Source organism: Natrix helvetica, assembly GCF_964273705.1.
Source record: "Natrix helvetica genome assembly, chromosome: 1".
Classification (NCBI taxonomy): domain Eukaryota; kingdom Metazoa; phylum Chordata; class Lepidosauria; order Squamata; family Natricidae; genus Natrix; species Natrix helvetica.
Genome location: NC_138548.1, coordinates 212875885 through 212900497, shown reverse-complemented (window position 1 = coordinate 212900497; position 24613 = coordinate 212875885). Strand labels below are relative to the sequence as shown.

At 39.7% G+C, this 24613-nt stretch overlaps 1 protein-coding gene across 6 annotated transcripts in view; it reads right to left on the bottom strand.

The window, feature by feature from the left end:
* The window catches only part of CSAD (cysteine sulfinic acid decarboxylase), a 28618-nt gene extending 16277 nt beyond the window's left edge, over positions 1-12341 (bottom strand). For 3 of the 6 annotated variants that reach the window (XM_081939862.1, XM_081939867.1, XM_081939866.1), the window contains exons 1-7: positions 11949-12250; positions 8959-9102; positions 7892-8018; positions 6126-6216; positions 4072-4178; positions 3332-3447; positions 1214-1293 (exon numbers count right to left, since the gene is read on the bottom strand). In XM_081939862.1, coding sequence (XP_081795988.1) covers positions 1214-1293; positions 3332-3447; positions 4072-4178; positions 6126-6216; positions 7892-8018; positions 8959-9084 — 647 coding nt within the window. In that variant the 5' untranslated portion in view covers positions 9085-9102; positions 11949-12250. Of the gene's footprint in view, positions 1-1213; positions 1294-3331; positions 3448-4071; positions 4179-6125; positions 6217-7891; positions 8019-8958; positions 9103-11943 lie in introns of all 6 variants that reach the window. The other 3 variants (XM_081939865.1, XM_081939864.1, XM_081939863.1) reach the window with 3 other exon arrangements.
* Positions 12342-24613: the final 12272 nt, after the last annotated feature.

The window sequence follows — 24613 nt, the reverse complement described above, 5'->3', positions numbered from 1 at the left end:
TGATAAAGAATGAAAACTGTTGCCAGATTCAAGATTAGCCATAGATCTGCTTAGGTGCTCTTACTTAGGTGCCTTTGAGGTGCAGGAGGCAGGAACTGGGCATGTTTAGCTTAAGAGAAAGAAGGACTAGGGGAGACATGATAGCATTGTTCCAATATCTCAGGGGTTGCCACAAAGAAGAGGGAGTCAAACTATTCTCCAAGGCACCTGAGGGTAGAACAAGAAGCAATGGGTGGAAACGAATCAAGGAGAGAAGCAACTTAGAACTGAGGAGAAACATCCTGACAGTTAGAACAATTAATCAGTGGAACAGCTTGCCTCCAGAAGTTGTGAATGCCCCAACACTGGAAGTCTTTAAGAAGATGTTGGATAGCTATTTGTCTGAAATGGTATAGGGTTTCCTGCCTAGGCAGGGGGTTGGACTAGAAGACCTCCAAGGTCCCTTCCAACTCTACTATTGTATTGTATTGTATTGTATTGTATTGTATTGTATTGTATTGTATTGTATTGTTTTATCATATGTTGAAAGATCATATACAAAATGATGTTTCAATCTTAGTTCTTACTATCTCCTCACTACCGTGTTTCCCTGAAAATAAGACAGGGCATTATTTTCTTTTGACCCCCTGAAATAAGCACTTGGCCTTATTTTCGGGGAGGTCTTATTGTTTTTGAGGTGCAGGAGGCGGCAAGCATGGTCACCTCATGGCTGCTGCTGTTTTGCAATATTTTCAGGAAGGGCTTATTTTAGCGCATGCGCTCAAAAGCCCGATTGGCCTTATTATCCAGGAAGGTCTTATTTTTGGGGAAACAGGGTAGTTGTGGCACCATTTAGAAACAACAGCTATGGAGAACACAATCTCTGCAATCTTAAGGGCTAAAAACCCGAATTTATTTAAAATAAATATTCTTAGCAGAATATTCAATTCCACAGATATCACCAAGTTGAACTAGGGAGGCATGAAACTGAAAACGCAGAGCTCAGATTAAGGGATTGTAATTTTTAGACCATAATCATTGCAGGGGCAAAGCGTTCCTAAAATCGGTGGGGGGGGGGGGATTTAACAATGGGATATGCAATCCACAAGGGTTCTGATGTCTGTGTTGGGTATGGTTATGGAGATAATCCAGATTAAATGGTCCACTTATAACATAAAGACACAACCTTTGATCTTCTCTAACTTCATAAGGATTTCCAGTTAGTAACACTCACTTTTCATCCACTGCTACAAGGTAGACATTGTCCGTGCCGATGCCCAAAAAAGCTGCTCCCTTTTGGATGGAGTAGTGACACTAGAAACCAGAAAAAGAGGTTAAGCAATTTAAGACTTCCCTTAAGAAAAACCTTCTCCCAGGACTCTGTTCTGAGTCCTGGGAAGCCATTTAGTAATGAAACCATTTAGAAATCAACTACTAACACCCAAAGAAATATCAAGTTGCATTTCTACCTAACCAACATAATCCTGACCCTGGTTCTCGCGAGAGAGCATTCCCTAAGATTATCCCCCTTATCTTTTCTAAATTTAGAGCAATAGATTACCAATTCTGACAAAGATCATGGTCTACCAGAAGATACACAGCAATACAAGGCTTCAAAATGAAGGTCATTTGATGGTTTCGCAGCTGTTATTTGCAAAATGGGAATAATTAATTTTCTTTAGGCAGGTAGAGAATAACAGCAAGATTTTCTGGCAGGTGGCCCTATCTCTGGCACTCTTTTTCCAGGAGACCCACCAATAGGTCAAGGCAAATCATTTTTTTTTCTTTTTTGAGGAGATAAATTAAACTTTCTTTGGAATCAATTAAAAGCAAATAAACACCACCTCCCCTTCAAAAAACCATTAACAAGGCAAATCTGTTCCACTGTCAGAACCACCACTGACTTCCGCTCCTTCCGGCAAAAATTGAAGACTCACCTGTTCCGATTAGCGGGCCTGGCATAATTACAACTGTTACCTCCTGGTAGACGTACTATTAACTGGTTATTTTAGGGGTATTGTTTTTAATTTAATTTGTGTGTTTCTTAGGGGTTTTAAAATTATATTTATATATACTGGCTAACTGTACAGTTCTTTTTAACTCTATTCTTAACCTCCTCCATATTTAACTGTACATATTTAATTTTCTATTTATTGTATTTTGATGTATTCTTTGCATGGACTGTACACCGCCCCGAGTCCCTTTTGGGAGAGGGGGCGGTCTAGAAGCACAGTAAATAATAATAAATAATAATAATAATACTGTTGTACAAAATTATTCAGCTTTTTTCAACAGTTTGATCTCTCCAATAAATAAACAAACAAACCTAAATGAAGCCAGAATAAAATTAGATTTAGTTTGATTTAGAAGGAAATGTACACGACCTGGAATTCCCTGCAACTCGCTATCCAAGTGAAAAGTGGAGTTTGAAGAAGCAAGATAGGAAGAATATTGATTCTTTTGACCTTTGGTGTTGGAGAAAGCTCCTGAGAATACCGTAGACAGTCAAGAAAACAAACCAGTGGATCATTTTAAAAAAATAACCCAGAATTCTCACTCAAAGCACAAATGTCCAGGTTCGAATTATTCTACTTTGGACACATTAAACAAAGATCTAGCAGTTCTAGGGAAGGTTATAATGCCGGAAAAGAAATAAGGAAACAGAAGAATGGGCCAATCAGTTACAAGTCTCAATTACAGTAATGATGAGGGTGCCACCTGGATCTTCCCAAAATGTCTGCTGTTCACAGGTCAGACTGGTCCAAATTCTGATGTACAAGTTCCAGCTTCAATCTCTCTTTGTTGTACCCAACCTGGTGCCCTCCAAATGTGCAGGTCTACACATCCCCTAATCTCCAATATGTCCCCCCCCCCCCCAGAGGTTCTCATACAGAAGCCAACTAAATCTTATTTTAGTGATAAGACAATGCCTTCACCTCTCTGAAGGTGGCACTACTGGGTGGGCATTTGTCCCAGAGACCATTGTCTTGCATCCCAAATCCCCAACAACAATATCTGCTGTCTGAGGCACTGCTAGTCCCCCCTGCCTCAGGTGTGAGTCTAGGAAAAGCCAGTTTTGAAGGCAACAGGTCACACTTTCATTACTGATCTTCGAAAGTCACAAAGGCCTGGGAAACACCGTGGCAGAATTATTCAAAATAAGCATGTTAAGTGGTATTAAAGTGGAGGGTGTGTTTTAATTATACCCCAAAACAAAACATTTTGCCGCCAAATTTCAATAGAATAATCTCAGGGGGCAATCCCACCTCCCACCAAAACTAAAAGCAAATTAGGCTGGGTTAATCAAAAGCAAGCAGATTGGTTCTCTAGAGCATACAGGAGAAAACAATACCTCTTCTGACGTGAACACTGCCAGCTTTGGTATTGCCCAATGCCCCTTCTGCTTGCAGTCTGGGAAACGGTGATACCGTGCCACATTCATGGCATACAAGTTGGATATAGACCCTCCTGCCAAGGAAAACAAGAGAATTGTTCAATGACCCACTCATTCCCATTTTAAAGTCAAATCTTAAGGTTAGCATGTAATTCCCGGGCATCCCAGTGTGTCAGTTACAGACATAATGAATGGCAGAAATTGGTTTCATTTGGATGATCCAAATGAATCAATTGTGAATTAAGAGCCTTCTCTGTGGTGTCTCCCTCACTTTGGAACAATATTCCCTCAGAGATTCCCCCTCCCCCCTGATGTTGTTGCTTTTCCAAAAGCCCTTGAAGACATAGTTTTTGCCAGAGAGCTTGTATCCCATTCAAAGCCAGTCAAGTAGCTTGTCTGATTCTGTTGTGGCCACCAGGGGGCGGAAGGTAGAGTGGAGGTTAAATTATGAATTTTTAACTGTGGATATTCAATGTTGTATGCCGCCCAAAGTCACTATGTGCGTGAATTGAATTATGAATTTTTAACTTCAGATTTTTTAATGTTCTATGCTGCCCAAAGTCACCTATGTGAGAATTGAGCAGCTATATACATTTGTTTAATAAATAAATTAATAAATATTGGCTGCGTGTCAACTCTAAAACATTTATAAAGAAACACAAGCCCCTGAAAATCCCCGGGTTCTATGTTATACATACCAGGGGAGAAGAGTCCATCACCTGTTTCCCAGCCAACCAACTTTCGCAGCTTCTTCAGCACCACCTCCTCCATCAAGACAAACACAGGTGCAATCTCATACGTGTATCTAAAACACAAGTGGTCTTATGTGTCTTGTCTGAGAAACAACCAAAATAGCCAGCAAATTATCGGAGGGCAATGAAGGTGTTGGTTTAGATTAGGAATGAGAGTGGCTAGCATGCTCCACTGCTCTGGTCTTTAGTAAAACTGCCAAGTCTTATCTGCCCCATCTAACCTAGGAGGAGAAGATACTTAGACAAATTTGAAAGTGCAGCAAAGAAAGTGCATTTTTTTTGTGTGTCTTTTTCTTTGCTCTTTTTTCCCCCTTATAGAAGTTTTTAATCTTATGATGTCATTGTTAATTGCCTATAGCAGGGGTTCGCAACCTTAAACAATCAAAGAGCCATTTGGACCCGTTTCCGCACAGAAAAGAAGACTCCGGGAGCCACAAAACCCTTCCCGTGGCTGACTATTTCCTGAACGGCCACAAAACTAGCGCATGTAGTTGAATTACACCTTCTGTTTTCTTCTGAACCTTTTCTTTTCTTGGATTTATCCATGGTTGGCCTATCAGGGGTTTGAAAAGCTCAATAAATCACATGCTGGTGGGTTATCAACATTGGCAGTTGTGACGCATATTTTGAGCAACAGGGAGCCACAGCGGAGGGATGAAAGAGCCACAAGTGGCTCCAGAACTGCGAGTTGCTGACCCCTGGCCTATAGTCTTCACTAGTAGGCAGTATGCAAATGAAGTAAATCTGTAAATAAATATAAATCTTCGCAGGGATAAAATCAAGGGAAGCAGACTCGCATTCTTTTCCCCTTGTCACCTGTCTCTTGCTCCATACAGTCAACACATCTGATTGTATGGAGCAGGACTAACATATCTGGACTGCAAAAATATGGACAATTGCTACAGGGCAGCAAGGAGACTTTTCAATATCTCTTTGTTGCCATGACTAGTAGTCATCCAGATTTCTGCAGCCTTCACGCGGGTAACTCAAAAACCTAGCAACAACAGAAGCCATAGCAAATGAGCAACTTGGGAGGAAGGAAGTTAGCAGTCGTGGACCTTATGAGAATTCAACTACTGGGAGGAGTGCAGATAAATCTATAGCTCAGAAAGGGATCTAGGTTCCAAATAGAGTCATCGTACCAATACATATCTCTTTGAGTATGATGGTGTCTTCATATTAATATTTACTCACTTGCAGAGATGGAATGTAATGATGGTTCAAGATGGAAGAAGTCTGCATTCAGCCACTACATTCATTGGCTGATTTTGGACCAATCACTGGCCTGATTCACATTAAACCAAGATTGGTTTTAGCATTTGTAAGCAAGCACAACTACGGTACATCACATTAAACTTCAAGCAAAGAAGTCCCATTTTAGCTTAGCTTTATGTATGAACAGAATATTTTATCTGAGATAAAATTATTATATAGAATGGCCATGAGGATGAAAGGAAGAGGAAAAACAATATATAACAATTTACTGTTTGCCATGAGGGGAGAAATGTTAATATAGTGATATCAAATTACTGTCCCCCCCTCCCCCACTCACTATCCATTTACTAGGGAGATGCTACTCAGATGCCACAGAGCAAATGTTTCACAAATGGAGGAATCCACTCTATTAATCTCCCTGAATCAGAGAGAAAGATTATTTATAGTATATTATTCTTATATCACAATACATTAGTGTTGCTCATAGGAATATGATCCTCTGCAAAAAAAAAATCCTCTGCAAGTTTGGATTGTTTCAAAACCTTGAGAAACTTATCTGATACTGCAAACAGTGAAGGATATTAACAGAATTTGTAGATAAAGTACATCATAAAAAGCAAAGAATTTTCTTCAAACTGCTTTCTAGTGGTCACACACTTGTAAAAATTACAATCTCTAGTCCAAAAAAGCAGCAGTGAAATTCACCTGTGCCGTAGCTGAGTCTTAGGAATTAGTTTCCTTTTTGTTTGTTTGTTTAAATAGATAAGAAAACGGAAGGCACATACTGACTAGTGTTGAGCATCTCTGTGATCATCCGTCCAGCCAGAGCATGGGGATCAAGCCCAGAAAACAGCTGATTGCAGAAGCGTGGATGACCTGGAAGAAAAAGAGACACCTGCTGCGTTCCTTCGGATCAGCCATCAAACTCCCATCATTTTCACTGAACAGAATCCACTTCCATGGGGAAAGACTGAGGCTTGCAGCCTTGCATATCAAGAGGAAAGGAAATTGTGCAAAAGGAAATAGTCTCTATGGAAGTACTTCAGTGGTGGGTTCCAACCGGTTTGGACCAGTTTGGCTGAACCGGTAGTGATTTGGCGCCCTTAGTCACTGGAACCAGCAGTGACCGAGGCCTGCCACGCTCCTGAACTAGTTCTCCTCTCATCTTGTTTTTTGCTTGTGCACATGCACAGAACAATTTTTATTGCAAGTGTACGCATCAAGCATGCACATCAAGCCTGTGCATCAAGCACACATGCACGCATCAAGCATGCGCATCAAGCATGCACATCAAGTGTGTGCATCAGGCGTGCACATCAGGCACGTGTGCAGTGCCCACAACCAAACCAGCAGTAGTGACTGCTGGAACCAACCTGGGTGCGTCATACACTGAATATAGCATTTTTTACCTCCCAAAACCCTGACCCCTACACCAAAATGGCCATGCAGAGCCTCTAGGAAGCTTTTACAGAGCTCCTGGGGGCTGGGGAGGACAGAAATGAGCAAAAAAGTCTCTTCTTTTTACTCAATTTTGCCCCTCAAGCCCCCAGGAGCACTCCATAAGCTTTCTAAAGGCTATCCATGCCCTTTTTTTTTACTAAAAACGGGCCCGTTTCTGTGAAAAAGGGCCGTTTTTTGCTCCTTTTTGCCCCCCCACCCAGGAGCACTCTGCAAGCCCCCTGAAGGCTATTCATACCTTTTTTGGGGGGGAAACAGGCCTGTTTTCACAAAAAACGGGCCATTTTTGAGAGGTTTGCAGAGTCCAAAAACTTTTTTTAGAATTTTCCTCTTCAAAACCTTGCTGCATCTTATACTCCAGTGCGTCTTATACTCCCAAAAATACGGTACTTCTTATTTTCTTTGCCATTATAGGTATTGATGTGATTATTGTTGCAACATGAGCATTTATTAAAGGCTCATTTGTATTACTGGAACTATATATTCCTTAGCACTTTCCTGAATCCCAGCTATTATTTGTTTACATTTCAGTCACCTTCCAATATTTGTACAACAACTATTTTAAATTCATTTGCCCTTACTCTTAAGAAGATAACTATAGTTTGAAAAGAATCATATCAAATCCTAAGTATTTAGGTCTTTTCCCCTCAACTTGAAATTTAGTCTCTTGGTACACGTTACATTTCAACCCAATTTACTTTGGGTCCTACTTGGATACATTGCGTGTATACTGTACCTAGCTCTCTGGAGAAGTCTAAAATGCTGGGACAACCAAGAAAATAACAAGAAGCAAGGCGAGTAGACTCAATTATAGTAGCAATGGGTAGACATTGGAAGATCTGAAGGACTAGATCATCAGGGAGAAAATCTATTTATGTTCCTAAGAGCACTAACTTTATGGCACATAATCGATCATACACTCATTGTTTTTAAAAAGACCATCTAAAGTACAGTAAACTGGGGAATTAACCAACTCAAGATGCCAAGATAGACAAATCAATCTCAATAACTGGATTGGAACAATCCTATATCTCCTAAGAAGTTCTGAAGAAGGAACCATAATCTCTTAACTCTTGCTGTGCAGAACACTCACATGTTTTCACGCTGTATTTGATAACATCCCGACAGCGTTCCAGCAACTTTTCATGTGGCTCTCCATTATCTTTAAGATTCAGGTCCAGAATTTGCTGCAGTTCCTCAGGTTCCTTCCAAATACACACCTACCAGCAAGATAGTCAGCTCATGTCCGAAAAGCCATAGAAGGTTGTATACAAGTTGAAAATCTAACAGTTGCAATCCTATATCCAGGTTATGCCTCCTGAATGACAAGGGGTTGGCATAAAATTCTATATATCCTGATCTCAATTATATATTAATCTTTAAAATACTCTGAATCAGTATACAACCCACAAGTCCAAATTCTGCTGCCTTAGGATGGCTGTTATGTTGTCAGAAATTGAAGTTAAATGTCCAAAGCTGGAGCCCTCCCAATGTCTTATTATGATTAATCCCTGAAATTTTTAGCCAGCATTCCTGATTGGCTGTCTGGGACTTATAGTTTCAATGCTTCTTGGAGACATTGGGTGGGGAAATGTTGCCCTACTATATATTAAATACAGTAATAAACTGGGTGTTGGGAGGGGAACTAGAAAAATTGAGAAAAGAGTGGATTATATCCAATTTACTCAATGCAAAACATCTGGGATTAGGAATTAGTGATTTTTCTGTTGAGGGACTATTTTGTTAGCTTGCAAGTAAAATTCAGTTTGGGCACCTGGCCCAAGCCATTGCTTAAAGTATATAGAGTGGACATTCCAGCCAGTGATGGGATTCAAAAAAAATTACTATTGGTTTTGTGGGCATGGCTTTGTGGGCGTGGCAGGGGAATGATATTGCAAAATCCCCACTCCTGGGGGAAGGTTACTGCAAAATCCCCATTCCCTCCCTACCCCACTAACCTGCTTTCCAGCTCCGTTCTCCTACTCAGGGCAACAAAAGAAAATCAGCTGGGAGGCAGCAGGGTCAGGGCCAGCCTATTTGCCGGTTCTCCAAACTACTCAAAATTTCCACTACTGGTTCTCCAGAACCTGTCAGAACTGGCTGAATACCACCTCTGATCCCAGCTGAAGGAAACTTAGAATGAAAATCAATATACCTTACCTTTTCAGAGGCATCCATCCCTTTTCGAATCCCTTCTTCAAGCATGATCTGGAAGGCTTCCTGCAGGAACTTCTCACCAGCTACCCGATCCAAGCCAGGTGATGACAAAGAATCTTCTGTTGCCATTGTCAATCAGACCTCCTCCTATAACAGGCCAGGCATCAGGAACATGAATTCAAATAATACCCTGAAGACCAATCCACTAAAATGTTTCCATACTGGCATGGTACATATCTCCAGAAAAAGAATGTTAACAACAGTCATTGCAACTAGGATCATATCAATTTCCAACTAGTGACACTCAGTTCTTTGAACTTGACACTGGGACAATAGAGGTACTGGGTTTTTTTCCCAGCACCCTTTACAGTATAACATTTATGCTAACATTTTTATTTTTATTTATTTAGTTTGTCAAACATGTACAAGATAATAGGTATAAGTATAAACATAAGACATGAACAAAGGAAATGAGTACAAATAAATGGGGACAGTAGGACAGGACGGTAGGCACGCTGGTGCGCTTATGCACCATAGAGATGTAGTCATCCCTGTTGCATTCATTTCATGTGGGGTACACTGTAGTTCATGACTAGCTAATCTTCAATGAACTTTTTACTTTACAATGGCAAAGATATCAATTCATACTGTGTAGAAGGCAATGATAAATTGTTCCTGTATTTTTATCAACAAAACCACATGATTAGAAAATACAAAATGATTGAGAAGACCTGAAAGATGAAGTTAGGGACAAATCATTATGCAGGAAATTTATCATATGTGGTCACTAAGAGTTGACAACAATTTCATAATAATGACTCATAATCAATCAAGTCAATTTTTGGCACCGAGCCCCTCATATGACAACAGTGATAAATGGGGAAACTGCTAAATATAAATATACATTTATGACCAAACAAAGGTATATTAGAGAGCAAGGGTGTCAAACCTATCATGGGCCATATCGTGACATATTGTGATGGTTTTTTGCCTTTACAGAACTGGAGTGGGCCTGGCCTGTGCAGGCCGCATCCGGCCTGCAGGCCGCCAGTTTGACAGGCCTGTTATGAGAAACCCATTCTTATTCATGTATATTAATTAGCTCATACATTGTGATAATCCAGGTTTAAATTAATCATGGCTTATTGAATTAAACTCATGGTGATTTTATGGGTATGCAGATCTGGATTTGCAGATCAGGCAGAGAGTCAATCACATGAGACATTCATGGATGCATTCAATTACTAATTTATATTCCCCCCCCCCATCTCAAGCCATTTCTATTAGCAAGGAGACGTAATATCCCCAAACATTGGCTAGCCTTAGAAATTCTGTGCTAAACCAAATCCATATTCCTTTTAAATTACATGTACTAAACTGATTTGCAAAAATGCTAAGCTTACATTACTGTTTCATAGTTCACGAGAGCAGACAAAACTATATAAACCACAATGGTTATATAATAAGATGGAAGGATCATGCCTGTAAAGATTTAAAAAGAGTCATACAAGCTAAGAGCTTTTGGAGATTTGGTTTTGATTTAGACAGACTCTTTAAAGGGCACTGATCTTTTGATGAGTAAATTTTTAAAAAATGGGTCACTAGCAGATTTCAAGATTAATAAAGAGATATCAAATATATTAATAAAAATACAAAGATAAAATATCAAACAGAATTAATAATACAATAGTAGAGTTGGAAGGGACCTTGGAGGTCTTCTAGTCCAACCCCCTGCCTAGGCAGGAAACCCTATACCGTTTCAGACAAATAGCTATCCAACATCTTCTTAAAGACTTCCAGTGTGTATAAAACAAATCTTAGAATTGAGAAAGTAAAATATTTGGTTTGTTTTAGTATAATTTTACTTAAATGATAAGTAAAAATAAATTGTTAACTAATTGTGATGTATTAGAAGTATCTCAAAGAGACTAAAATGAAATCAAGAAAAAGAAGATAACAGCAGGCTATTCTTGTCAATGGATGTCTTATTTACAATTAACAGAAAGCTTTAAATTGGTTTTAAAAAAACATATCATTTTGAACAAGTCTGAAAATTATATACCGATGAGGAAATGTTATTGCTAAAATGTATGAACTTTTGCTGAAATGTGAGACAAAATAAGGAGTAAAAGTATGTATGACAAAATGGATAAACTTGTTGGTTTTGATATACAAATGGACCAATGGAAAAATATGTAATTGAAAGCATAATGTACATTATGTGCTAGTCTTCTAGAATGTTTCTATAAAATTATTGTTATATGTCACCAGAGAAATTGTCTAGATCTAGAATGTATAAAGGCACTTCAAATTTATGTGGGAAATGAGAACAGTAATAAGGGACATTTTATCATGCTTGGTGGATGTGTAAAACAGCAAAAAAAATAAAAATAAAGGTGGGGGTATACCCACCTGCATACTGATTCAGAGTATTTTAAAGATTCATATATAATTGAGACCAGGAGTCTGCCTCCCGAGACTGATGGATAAAGCAGGGGGGGGGGGAATCATAGTACTTTGATTCTATGATAACTACACATTGCATCTTACAAACAGTGAAAGATTCATTGCAAATCACTTAGGTTCTCAATCTGTAAAACAGCATCATCTGCATTAAAAAAAATCCTACATTCTTACTTTCAACCAACAGACATCACCACAAGCACTTATTACACATTAATACCCCATACAATTTTTTTGAGGGGGGGAATAACAACATTCTTGTAATCATTAGACACTGATGAAATCTTCACGTGTTAAACAAGCCTAATAATTTTCCACCCACAAACTACACCCATGTTTTAACTTTTTTTAAAAATTAAAAACTGCTTCTGCAGATTTCCAATTTTTCAACTTTGAAAACCCATCTTTCCAGCCCTGAAAAATTTAAAAACTCAAGACTGAAACAGGTTAGACTGTAGAAGTTCAAAGAAATTTCAGATGTACTAGTGTAATCAACACACCGAAAACACGTAGCCCATACACCACCTCACCTTCTCTTGTTGAATGGGTCAGGTGAGCTGCCTCTGTCTTTCTCCGTCCCAGGAAGATTCCACTGCACCCTACAGATGAATTATTTCAGAAGGCAAAGGGGTGAGCCCCCGCTCTTTCCGCTGGTCACAACCTCTGCTAACTCTATTTTCGGCAAAGGAAACTCTGCTCAGCCTGCACCAACATTATTTTGTAGGAGTTTTACTCTCCACATTAGAGAAAGGAAAGAACATAACGTCCAAATTGCTATGGTTACCTTCCCAATCCTGTACAGATTTCCACTGCTTTCAGGGACAAAGTACAAAGGGAGTGACCACATAACTAGCAAGTATCATTATATATTGTGGGAGTAAAAATATTTGCATTCAAACTCTGCCCTCTGGGTTGCTTGCTACTGCAGTGCCGCAGTGGTTAGAATGCAGTACTGCAGGTTACTTCTGCTGATCACCTGCTGCCAGCAGTTTGGCACTTCCGGTTACACCGGCTCAAGGTGGACTCAGCCTTCCCTCCTTCTGAGGTGGGTAAAATGAGAACCCAGATTGTTAGGGGCAATGTGCTGACTCTGCAAACTGTTTGGAGAGGGCTGTAAAGCACTGTGAAGCGGTATAGAAGTCTTTTGCTATTGTTATTTTTTTCCACAGTTGTTTTACCCTTAAAAAGTAAGGGGTAGGGTGAGGATACCTTGGGATGCCAAAAGGTGCCTTTATATTTGTTTGTGTCAAAAAGTAAATTACATTCCAGTGATTCTGCATTTCTACTCCTGCTAAATATATGGATTTTATATGTGTCTGTACACAAGAGCCCGAAAAGTTGATTTGGAGACATAAATTTGCATACAGGAAATATGATTGCAGATATACAGGTGCGCCTGCTTTCAGACACCTGTCCAAATAACTCCTTTCTCACCTCCCAGTAATAAAACATTGTCCAGAGATAAATTCCTCTGCTGGGTTCTGGAAAATATTTGTGCAATTTTGCAACAGTGAACAAAGAGACCTGCAAACTTAGGGATTCTGCTCATCTGGTTTGATATATTTGTGATGTGAACTCTGCATCATCTGGCTACCAGATTATTTGTTGATTTGTTTGCATTAATTTGATTATTCAAGATTCATTGCTCATACTGGCAGTACTCAACGCGTCACTGTAATTGACCCTGCCATTATGGTTATGTTGTGATGCTTGGTAAGCAGGTCATACCTGATTTTACAATCTTTTTTGCAGTAGTTGTTAAGCTAACATGGCAGTTGTTAGCAAACACTGTGGACATTAAGTGAATGCAGTGGTCATTAAGCAAGCCCATTATTCACTACGGGGCATTTTTCGCCAGAAACCTGAAGTAAATGTCAGTTTCCAGAAAAAACAGCATAAATTGCGATCATAGACTCTAGATGCTATAAATGGTTGTAGATGTTGAATGGCTGCCTATGGCCCAAATTGTGATCATGTGACCACATGAGGGGGGGACAAATTTTGAGTCAAGGTCCATTGTAACTTCAAACTGTTGCTAAACAATCAATCCTAATGATAAAAGAGAATATTTGTAGTTCAGGATTGAAATCCAGCCTTGCTGGATGGGATATTCAAGCTATCAGAAGGGTTGCAATTCCAACCCCTTTTTCACCTACCGTAAAGATAAAGGAAGGGTACTCAGTAGCAAATCTTCACACTTCGGCCGATTCGCTCACATGGAGAGGGACTCCTCCGGGTGCCGTCCACTAGGATGTGCCAGCAGGCGACGCCCAGGGGAAGGGCCTTCTCTGTGATGGGCCCGACCCTCTGGAATGACCTTCCCCTTGATATTAGAACAACCACGGACCTCCGCTCCTTCCGTAAGAAGCTCAAAACCCACCTATTTAATCTAGCCGGCTTGGCCTAATTCCAGCTCTCCCACCTCAGCCTGTATTTTTAAATTTTGGTCTTAGGCTAAGTTTTTAATTCTTATAAATTTGTACAGGGTTTTAAAGTTTAATTCGATTTTAACTATATTTATGATTATTTGTAAGGTTTTTAATTTGGTACCTGTACACCACCCCGAGTCCCTTCGGGGAGAGGGGGCGGTTTAGAAATCAAATCAAATAAATAAATAAATAAATAAATAAAATACTTGAGAGATCCAACAAGCAATTCCTGATCATGAAAAGGTGTAATTCCTACAGTAGCTGAACTGATCATGATCCCAATCCACACAAGTGTTGCTCCTTTGTGGACAAAATAATTCTCCACATTTCACAACTTCAGAGTTTGAGTGGTCAGCGAGACATAAAGCTGTATATTTCCACATGCACTTGGTGCATGCAGTTCAGGCCTTAAGACATTTACTCAAGAAATAAGTCACATCAAGCTAAAAAAATACCACCTTACTTTCCATTAACTGCACTCTGCAATAGAGCCTTGTTTGGCTTTGTCTAACCTTCTATTTGAATAAACGGCCAAAGCAAACCACTGTTAAATATTAGTATGCATATTGTTTTGTTATCTTAACATGTTTTCAACATTGTTGGAAAGAACAGGGCGAGTGAGTGTATACTGAGATAAGTGTGTCCTCAAACACATCCTCTTGCACTGCAGAGGGGAAGATAAGGAGGACTGGAGACCCTGTCCTTCAGATGTGTTGTCTTGACACTCAGAGCCTCCTGACTTCTTAGAAAGTCTCCAAACAACTGTTCTTCTGTGAAATAGTGACATAAACTGAGCTGTTCTTTTTCCAAAAGTCTTCTAAGCAATCAACTTTGTGACTCGTGGCACAGTCTGTCCTCAGCTTTATTGACTTCAAAGCTATACAAGTACTTATTTTTCATGCTTACCATTATCATATAACTGGTTGAGCATAATATCGAACTCGGTAGCAAATATTTTCCCTCAGAAGACCTTTTTCTCCATGTCTGACTCAAAATGCTACTGACCAGCCCTTGAATCTGCAGAACATTACAGTGTCTTTTCGGAAAAAAATAATGTTTCATTGCTGCTCTCCATCCCTGTCCACGGGGGCAGCATGGCCAATTGGTGAGGCCCTCATTCGTAGTTTGGTCTAGTGCCATCAGCAGGAGTTGAAAGCGGGAGGTCATGAGGTCAAGTCCCACCTTAGCCATGAAAACCAGCTGGATGACTTTGGGCCAGTCACTCTCTCTCAGCCCAACCCACTTTGCAGGGTGATTGTTGTAGGGCAGGGGTGTCCAAACTTGGCAACTTTAAGACTTGTGGACTTCAACTCCCAGAATTCCCCAGCCAGTCTTAAAGTTGCCAAGTTTGGACACCCCTGTTGTAGGGAAAATAGGAGTAAGAAGGAATATTAGATATATTTGCCTCCTTAAGTTATTTGTAAACATAATAAATGCAGGACACAAACAAACAAAATTGAGAGCATACTGAGGAAAGAAACTGGTGGAGTCTCTTGGCTTTGTTTCTCTCCCCTTCCTGCAAATATCACCAAGTGGCAAGAAAACATCAAAAAGGAGATAATTCCAGATTCACTGACAGTTGTTAAATGGAGGGCAGGCAGAGGGGAGCATTAGACTATGAAGAAGTTTCCTACCAGCTCCCCTCCCATCAGTTGTTAGCTATTAATCTGACAGCTGCTAGTTGGGCTGAAGCTGATCCCTCTTTGTAAGGCAGGCCTCTGATCTGGAGATGGGCTCAGCAAATGAGCAAGAGTCACCCGAGTGAGGTGGGCAGATACACAAACTGAGTAAATAAATGCCGATAAATAAATAGTTTGGAAGGTCCCAGTTGTGTCAAAGTTGGGCTGATCAATGATTGGTGAAGCACATCAGTTGATACCCACAGTAAAACTGCTGACACTTTTTGCCTGTTGAAGAGAAAAACACCACTTGAACCAGAGGTGGTATTCAGCAGCTTCTGACCAGTTCTGGAGAACCAGTAGAGGAGATTTTTGAGTAGTTTGGAGAACCGGTAAATACCACCTCTGACTGGCCCTGCCCCCATCTATTCTCTGCCTCTGGAGTCCGAGCTGATCAGTAGGAAATGGAGATTTTACAGTATCCTTCCCCTGCTATGCCCACCAAACTACACCCATCAACCCATGCCATGCTCACCAAGCCATGCCAACAGAACTGGTAGAAATTTCTTTTTGAATCCCACCACTGGCTTGAATCCAGAAGTGAAGAGAGAAAGTTAAGTTGATTTAACAGCAGTTTAATCTATATTTATCTTGATAACTTCCTCTTGCATGTCAAAATTGTAGGAAAGTAGCACCCACCCCTCTCCTAGAGAAATGAAATATCCTGGGAAATATTGAAAAGGCAGAATATTATATTTTCCTGGATCAGAAATGGAGAAACATGTTTTTAAACAGGAAACACTTACTCTTAATAGCCCCCACCTTTGTTAATGGGCCATTTAAAAAGCCCGGGCCAGTCTATTCTACACAACAAAGATTCCTCTCCTTCAGCTCCAGCGTGATCGGATGAACGCATGATAGTATTAGCCCTTTACCCATCTCACCACAATGCCATCTGGGAAGAAGCAATGCTCAACCAAACTTGGACTCAAGACAGCCTACAGAGTTTTCCCTGCATGGCCCCATGGGGGTCTGACAACCAATCAGAATACATTTCTTACACCGGAACAGGAAACAGGTGGGGCCGAACAGAATTTTAAAAAATCCAGCAAGCTCCTTCTTTTCTCTCTTCTTCTTCACTCAACATCTTGAAGCATGTGACCCTCCCCCCCTTTTCTGTTCAGGAGCTCCAAGGCATGTGATCCTGTCCACCATTAAACCATCTTTCCAAGCAGCCTCCATGTCTCCAGTGTCTTTTCTCCCACTTGGAGCTGAACCCAGAAGGACATTTCTTCCAGCAAAATAAAGCAAGTTGTCTCAGGTTCTTCCCCACTACTGCGGCTTTTAGCAATTTGAACAAAAAACCAAAATTATGGAAAAACACTGACGTTTCAGGGTAATGTCTAGCAATTAAATGCAGCTCATTTAATATAATGAAATGTTTGTCCAGGGAATATCATAAGAAATAATTAAATGGTAATAAAAGCAAAAAGACTATCAAGCTTGTGTATTTGCCTTGTTTTCTAGGCCAAAGGTTCCCACATTGGGAGGCAGTAAGGTGCAGGAGGTTATGAAGACATTTAGAGGTTCATGATGAAATTTGAAGAGGCAAAGCAGAACAATAGCATTTTGATGTGAAGCTGTGCAAAATCAGCCAGTGGATAAACCATGGTATACTATAAACTTCTAGTTTTTAAAACGTGAAGCTTTTGATAACATTGATCATGGTACAGTATATACATACAGTACACATATATTCATACATAAAACTTTATAATGATCTTTGACCAGCATTCAAGGTTAAAGGAAGCAAATGTTACAAGGAATTCATTAAGAAAATTATAACAGTACAATAAAACAATGAACAATATCTAAATCAGAGCTTTGTGGCAAGACAAAGGTATTTTGCTACCTGAAATGTAAGGGTTAACATCCCTTAGAAGATAACATACATAATATTTATCTGAGTAGCCCACAAATTTGGAATAATTGGGGATAGCAAAAAAATTCTTGGAATGTCATAATTATGATATCATGACACATGTTTCTTCCTCTATCTCCCTAAAGCCACAAAGGCTGTAAGGTCTTTGCAGATTTTAAAAATAACCTTGAAATCTATTCTGCTATGAGTGCAGAAGGAAAAGGCATTACAACAGGGTGCAGATAAAGCCCAATTATATTTACTCAGAGTTCAATTGTGCAAATACTTTGCAATAAATGGTTTATGGTGTACTATTTGGCAATAAACTTTATAAGCATTGGTGTTCTGATATTTGATATTGCCAATTTGTTCCTTAACTGTTCATTTGATTTATACAAATATATGTGACTAGGAGAAAGGCCAAGGCTACAGAGCGTAAGTTTGATATCAGTGAGACTGGTAGCTGTCCATCAACAGCAATGGTAATAATTCTGTCTGTAGAATTAATCATAATTCTGAGCCATAAGATTAGAATATTAGGAAGTTGACAGGAAGTTCTTCAGCTGGACAGACGTGGGGAGTGTGGGCTCTCAAGAGCCTCACATGAACCCTGTCTGACAAACCAACTTTGAGGTCCATCTGGACTGGAAACCACCACCACCCCGTGGAGGGGGGCGAAGAGGACAGCATCTCATTAGACCCAGGGGGACGCAACAGAGCCCTCGCAGGTCGGAGATTTGCGTTTTTAATTGGAGTAGGGGCGACAGCCTCTAAGCATGGCTGACAAGACGCTGAACTTCTTGTCAAAGCAAAAGGAACAGGAGAGTTCGGAAGAGATGAACGGCCGGTAAGATAATCTATCTAACCCACAGCCATAAATCAAACCTGGAAAAGGCAAAGAAATCTTGAGAACATAAATAATATTGATGGTCAGATTGGGACTTCTCCAAAAAGAAAGAAAGAAAGGGAAAATGGAGGGTTGAAACAGCCCCCCAAAAAAGTTATTTATTCGAAATAATTTTTGGACAGAAAGGAGGAAGCAGAGAAATGACAAACCCATTCAAATATAAATTTTAAACTTGGTTTTGGACTTGAAAAAGAAACCAAACACTTTGAAAGATTTATTCTGTTTGAACTTTTTCCAATTGCTAAATCTTAACTCTAAAAAATAAAAGCCTTTCTTCTTACTGATAACTGATGGCCTAACTTTGACTGTGTGGGAGGTTTTAATTAACTAACTGCCATAAATCAGAACTTTGAAAAGTAGGCGGCAGAGAAGAATACTCGATCTCACTGATCGCAAGCCTGTTTTCAAGTGATATATTGTGAGCAGCTACAAGAGACCGGACCCAGTAAGGGAAAGAATAACAACAGAATAATAACAGAATCCAAACTGGGAAATACGAAAGTTTTTTTGTTTTGTTTTGCTTTCTTCTTCCTTTTCTTCACTCGACAAAAGAGTAAGATGGATCCTGCTTCTCTTCCTGCTTGAATTTAAGGTGGTCCAGAGTCTCGAAGTGGGATTTGTATAAATAACTGCAAATTTGGATCTGGACATTAAGGTAGAACAAAAGACTAAGATGGACACCATTGTTTTTCTCTATAGCAATTGAAGCAGACAAACTTAAGGTGGAACAGAACTCTGAAATAAGAACTGCATAACGGTATATTTAACTGTAACTTTGGAACTGGACATCATGGAAAACTGGGAATTTGAAGAACTATGTGGAATTTTAAAGAATATACAGTAAATCAGTAAAATCAGTAAAATCATGCCTAATTAGAATTTTGAATCCAGAGAAGCAGATAGCTATAGAAGAACTCAAAGAAGAAGGTGGGGGGGGGAGACATTGAAGGAGAAGAAGTGGAGGGAAATAAAAAGCAGACAAAAAACTCCTTTGGTCCCGGCAATGGTATAGGGAAAATTGTGAAAAGGGGAGGTGTTCCAACAAAAGGGAAAAGAAAGCTGACAAAAGTGAACTTGGAGGCTGTTAGTGGTATAAGGAAAATTGAAGCAGGAGGTTACCTCCCAACAAAGAGAAATATAAATTATTCCTTTGGTCACCTGGGGAAATTTGAAGGGAGTGGATGTGTTAAAATAAAGAAAAGGGAGAAGACAGGAACAGAGAAGTGGGACAAAAGACTTACCAGGAAAAAACCAGATAATTAGAAACTACTATATGGGAAAATATAAAGTTACGATAAGGGCTTTATTCCTAAATATAATAAAATGGAGTTGCTATCTGGTTGAACATGTCAATGGAAAGATAACTAAATAAAAGTTAAAATATATGGAATACGGATAAATAAGAAACTGACATAGGGACCTTGTAAAGCAGAGGTTTGTGATTTACCTTTTTAACATGATAATTAAATTGAGTTGTGAATTGAGTGAATACAACAATAGAAGGACGACTAAGCATGGGTCAAAATCTATGTAACATGGACATATATAGAACCTTTAAGATGATGAACAAAGTGAGATGTTTACCGCTTGTTACTTTATATAATACATTAAGGGAAGTGTAATGAACACTGAACAGCAAAGATTGTCATCTAGAGATAACTAAGGCTAATTTAATTCAAGGTATACAAAAATGGAGAGGGAATATGAAATATACATACAATGGGAAACTATTGTGATAAAAAGACAGAATCACAAATTGGGGGCATGTAAGGCTGTATAACTATATAAAGATAATGATGAGAACAGCTGGGAGTTGTAACCAGTTCTACAGCTCGACCAAAATTAGGTTGGGGGTTGTTAAAAGCACAATGACGATATATGTATACTTTTCTGTAATATCACTTTTTTTTACTAAACAAAGAGGAGAAAAATTAAATATGCATATTGAAAAAGAATTATAAATACCATCAACATAAAAGGGAGCTTGCTCAGAAGCTGAAATACACCCAGTAAATGAGATGAAGAGTGGGAAGTAGAGGAGAAAGGTAAGGGAAGAAGAGAGGGATATGAGAGAAGGCAAAAGTGGGGGAAGAGGAGGAGAGAAATGAGGAGCGGTAAGGGAAGGGAGGAGAAGGAGAGAGGAAGGGGAAGTTGAGAAGAGAAGGACAGAGGGATGAAAGGAGGTAGGGAGGGGGAGGAGAGAGGGAGAAGGAAGTGACTAAGTACAAATATGGTGTATGGAGAGCAGAAGAGCCAATAATTGGTTTTTGGGAGTTGTTGGTAAGATGAATTGATGTAAACATTTAATAATACAATATGATGTTGGCTGTGTATTAATATACATGTGATTATATGTTATGAAAATGAAAAAATAAAAAACTTTAATATTAATCCAGGTGTTGACTTTAACACTTGAAACATCAGCTTCAAGCCTCAGGGATGCATTAGGGACACATCAGGTTGCTTTATACCTACATGAAATAAAACAAAGAGAGGAGAATGGCATCTTCTGCATAAAATAAGATTGGAAGATGTCCATCAGCTAATTTGAGCCTATCAGTGTAAACTCTTTGAAGAGTTTTAATTAGGGAGCCAATAGATATCGTAGGTTAAAAGTAGTGAGAGTACAATGAATGCTTGCTTTACCCTCTCAGATGCCTGAATAAAATCTTTGCCAAGTCACAGCTTACCCTAAGACCATTTTTTCTATAGATGATAAATTAATAATAAGACAACTTTATCCATAGATAACCTAGACCAGTCATTATTAACTGGACATTATCAGCTGTACTTTGAAATCAATAAAAGCTGCATATAAAGTCAGGTCAGAGTGATCTGGATATTTTTCCATCAAATGTAACTCTAGGCAGTGGTCTCTAGTGGACTGTCCAGTTGGAACCTCATTTGCTCAATATCAATTATTCATCCATTTAGCACCCCATGTGGAAATTTGATCAACAGATTAAAACCTTGTGTACTGTTTTCTGGGAAAAACTGGTTTTTCCAGTTGCAATATATGGCTGTGAAGGTTGGACCATAAGGAAGGCTGAGTGTCAAAGAATTGAGGCCTTTGAACTATGGTGCTGGAGAAGACTCCTGCGAGTCCCTTGGACTGCAAGGTGATCAAACCGGTCAGTCCTAGAGGAAATCAACCCTGACTACTCTTTAGAAGGCCAGATCCTGAAGATGAAACTCAAATACTTTGGCCACCTAATGAGAAGGAAGGACTCACTGGAGAAATGCCTAATGCTGGGAAAGACTGAGGGTAAAAGAAGAAGGGGACGACAGAGAATGAGGTGGCTGAATGGAGTCACCGAAGCAGTAGGCGTGAGCTTAAATGGACTCCGGGGGATGGTAGAGGACAGGAAGGCCTGGAGGAACATTGTCCATGGAGTCACAATGGGTCAGACACAACTCAACAACTGTTTGCTGATGGTGTTCAAAACGATAACTGATCCATATTTGGCTGGGTCATCCCTGCCACTCTTTTAAAATAGGGGAACAATTATCGCTACTCCCTGTCCCTCAGTTATCTGTAGGATTAATATGTGAGAACAGGAAGGCCAGTACTGAACCCCACCAGTTAGAGTTTTGGACTTGATTAACTTGGCTGGAATGCAGTCACTCCGGGTGGGCTTTATCTCACTTAAATTGGTTAATAATCCTTTTTAACCCCTGGCAGGTGACCTGAGCCATTGAAGTAATGTGGATAAAGGCCACATCCATCACATAGTCTCCCTTACAAAAGTTTGGCACCTGGCTATAGCAGCACAATGTACATCAAATATTTTATTATCTTGAGGGTCAGATAGGTGTAAATATGACCTGAACGAATAAAGAATCAGAGTGCATGTAGTCCCTGACTTACACCCTTTCATTTAGTGACCATTCAAATTTACAATAGCACTGATTTAAAAAACCCCACTTATGGCATTTTTTCACACTTACGACTGTTGCAGCAGCTCCATGGTCACATGATCAAAATTCAGACACTTGGCAACTGGCATGTGATTATGACGGTTGCAGTGTCTCAGGCTCAGATGATTCCCTTTTATGACCTTCTGACAAGTAAAGTCAACGGGGAAGCCAGATTCACTTAACAACCGTGTTACTAACTTAACAACTGCACAGTGATTCACTTAACAACTGTGGCAAGAAAGGTCATTAAATGGAGCAAAGCTCACTATCTTGATTAGTCATGGAAGCTTTTGGCTCAGTTGTGGTTATAAATCGAGGACCACTTGTATCCCCTTTCTTGCACTGAAATTATTGGGAGTTATTCCATCTGACTGTAGAAATCTACCCACCATTTGGCAGTTTAAACAAGCCTTAATTTTATTCCTGGTTGGACCATGAATAAATTTATAAGTGAAAGTTAAAGGGAGGCGATTACCTTCAGACCTGGGAACTATGCCAAATACTTAAGGCATAGAGCCAATTTCTAGAAATTATTAAATGCTCTGCAGTACATCATCTGACCAAAATGTGCACTGCCCAGGAAAATTACTTGTGATGAAATCATTTAGCATTTGTAAGTTAAACCTATTTAAAATTCATACCAGCTTTAACCCAGCTAAATTACATTTTGTATCCTTTAAGGATCTGGATATAAACTGTGGTTCAGGGGTAAAATGCTACCGGTTCGAGATGGTTTTAAATGCTTTAAACAATTTTTTAAAACTTCTGATGATCAGCTATGTGACAGTCAGCTGTGCCACACGATATTAGAAAGCAGGATTTCTAGAGAATCTAAACCATGCAGCACAGCTGTTCCCCCACCCCCATTGCTGTCCTACTTACCTGCCTGCAATGCGCACGCATGCAAAGCACGCGTTTGGTGCGCATTCACGCGCAAGCAAACCGGAAGCAGACCTCAGAGCATTTCAACCCTGCTGTGGTTCAATAATTTATTCAGTATTTCTTGCACTTTTTAAAAATTGAGAGTTTTTTTCACCCAGAAGAGGAAAAATTGTGATGCTGCAGTCAGCAAAATGGGTGCCTCAGAGGTCAATTTTTTTCAGCCCAAATGCAAAAACGGATGCCAGGACAAGATCTGAGGCGGAATTTCATGCTTAAAAATTGTGTTTTTTTGCTCTTTTTAAAAATTGAGTTTTTTCACCCAGAAGAGCAGAAATCCTGATGCCACGATTAGAAAAATGGGTGCCCTGGAGGCCAATTTTTTTTTCAGCCCAAATGCAAAAACAGATGCCAGGATGAGATTCAAAGTGGAATTTCATGCTTAAAAATGGTAATCCTTGCTCTTTTTAAAAATTGAGAGTTTTTTCACCCAGAAGAGGAAAAATCATGATATCAGCAAAATGGGTGCCTTGGAGGTCAATTTTTTTTTCAGCACACCCCGATCTAGGGTTAGGACTGTGTTAATCCATACAGCAAAATGGACATCAGCAACTAATTTGGAGCACACAGTTACACTGTGGGGGGGGGGGGTGTTGACTTTTTGAGCCTTTCTTATCTGTTTCCTGGGGAAATACATGGGAAAATTCAAATGGGGCAAATCCACCTAGGAGTAGGATTAGGTTTCGATGAATTTCGGGAACAAAATGGACATAGCTAACGGATATGGAACTCATTGTTATTCTTAGGTGGGGACTGACTTTTCGAGGCTGCTTTAGCTACGTTTCCTGGTAAATTACATGGTGAAGTCCCATTGGGGAGCAAATCCACCTAGAGTTAGATCTCCATGAATTCAGAGAGAATTCCTCTTGGGAGGGAATATGCACAGTGCAAATCCCATTTGCAAAATCCAATAGGGGGAAATGCACTGAGGGTTATGTGAGCAACGTAAGTTGCCGGAGGCCAACAATTTTTTTTCAAACTGCACTGAAAACTGGATGCTGGGACGTGATTCAGGGTGTCATTTTATGCTTACAAATGATGCTGGTTCCTGTTTTTAATAATCAACCATATCTGGTGCCTAGGGAAGAAAATTCCTGATGTTGGGGTCAGAAACATGGATTTTTCATCCCAAATGCAAAAAATGACACCTGCATGTCAGTCTTTTTTCAACCTTCAACCTGCAATTTAATGGAATTTCATGCTGAAATTAGAACTGGAGTTTGACGTTTAAGCATGGAACTTCAGTCTTAAGCATGAAATTTTATCCTTAAGCATGGAATTTTATGCTTTAAAATGGTGATGGTTGCCATAACACCCAATTTGCCAAGGTTTTTCTCTGTCACCCCGACACACCTCAGGTCCAAACGTACATTACAGGGAGATCATTCCCATGAGCTCTTAGTGACTACAGATAGTTCTTGACCTCTGGCCACAAACTGGAACCAGGATTTCCATTGCTAAG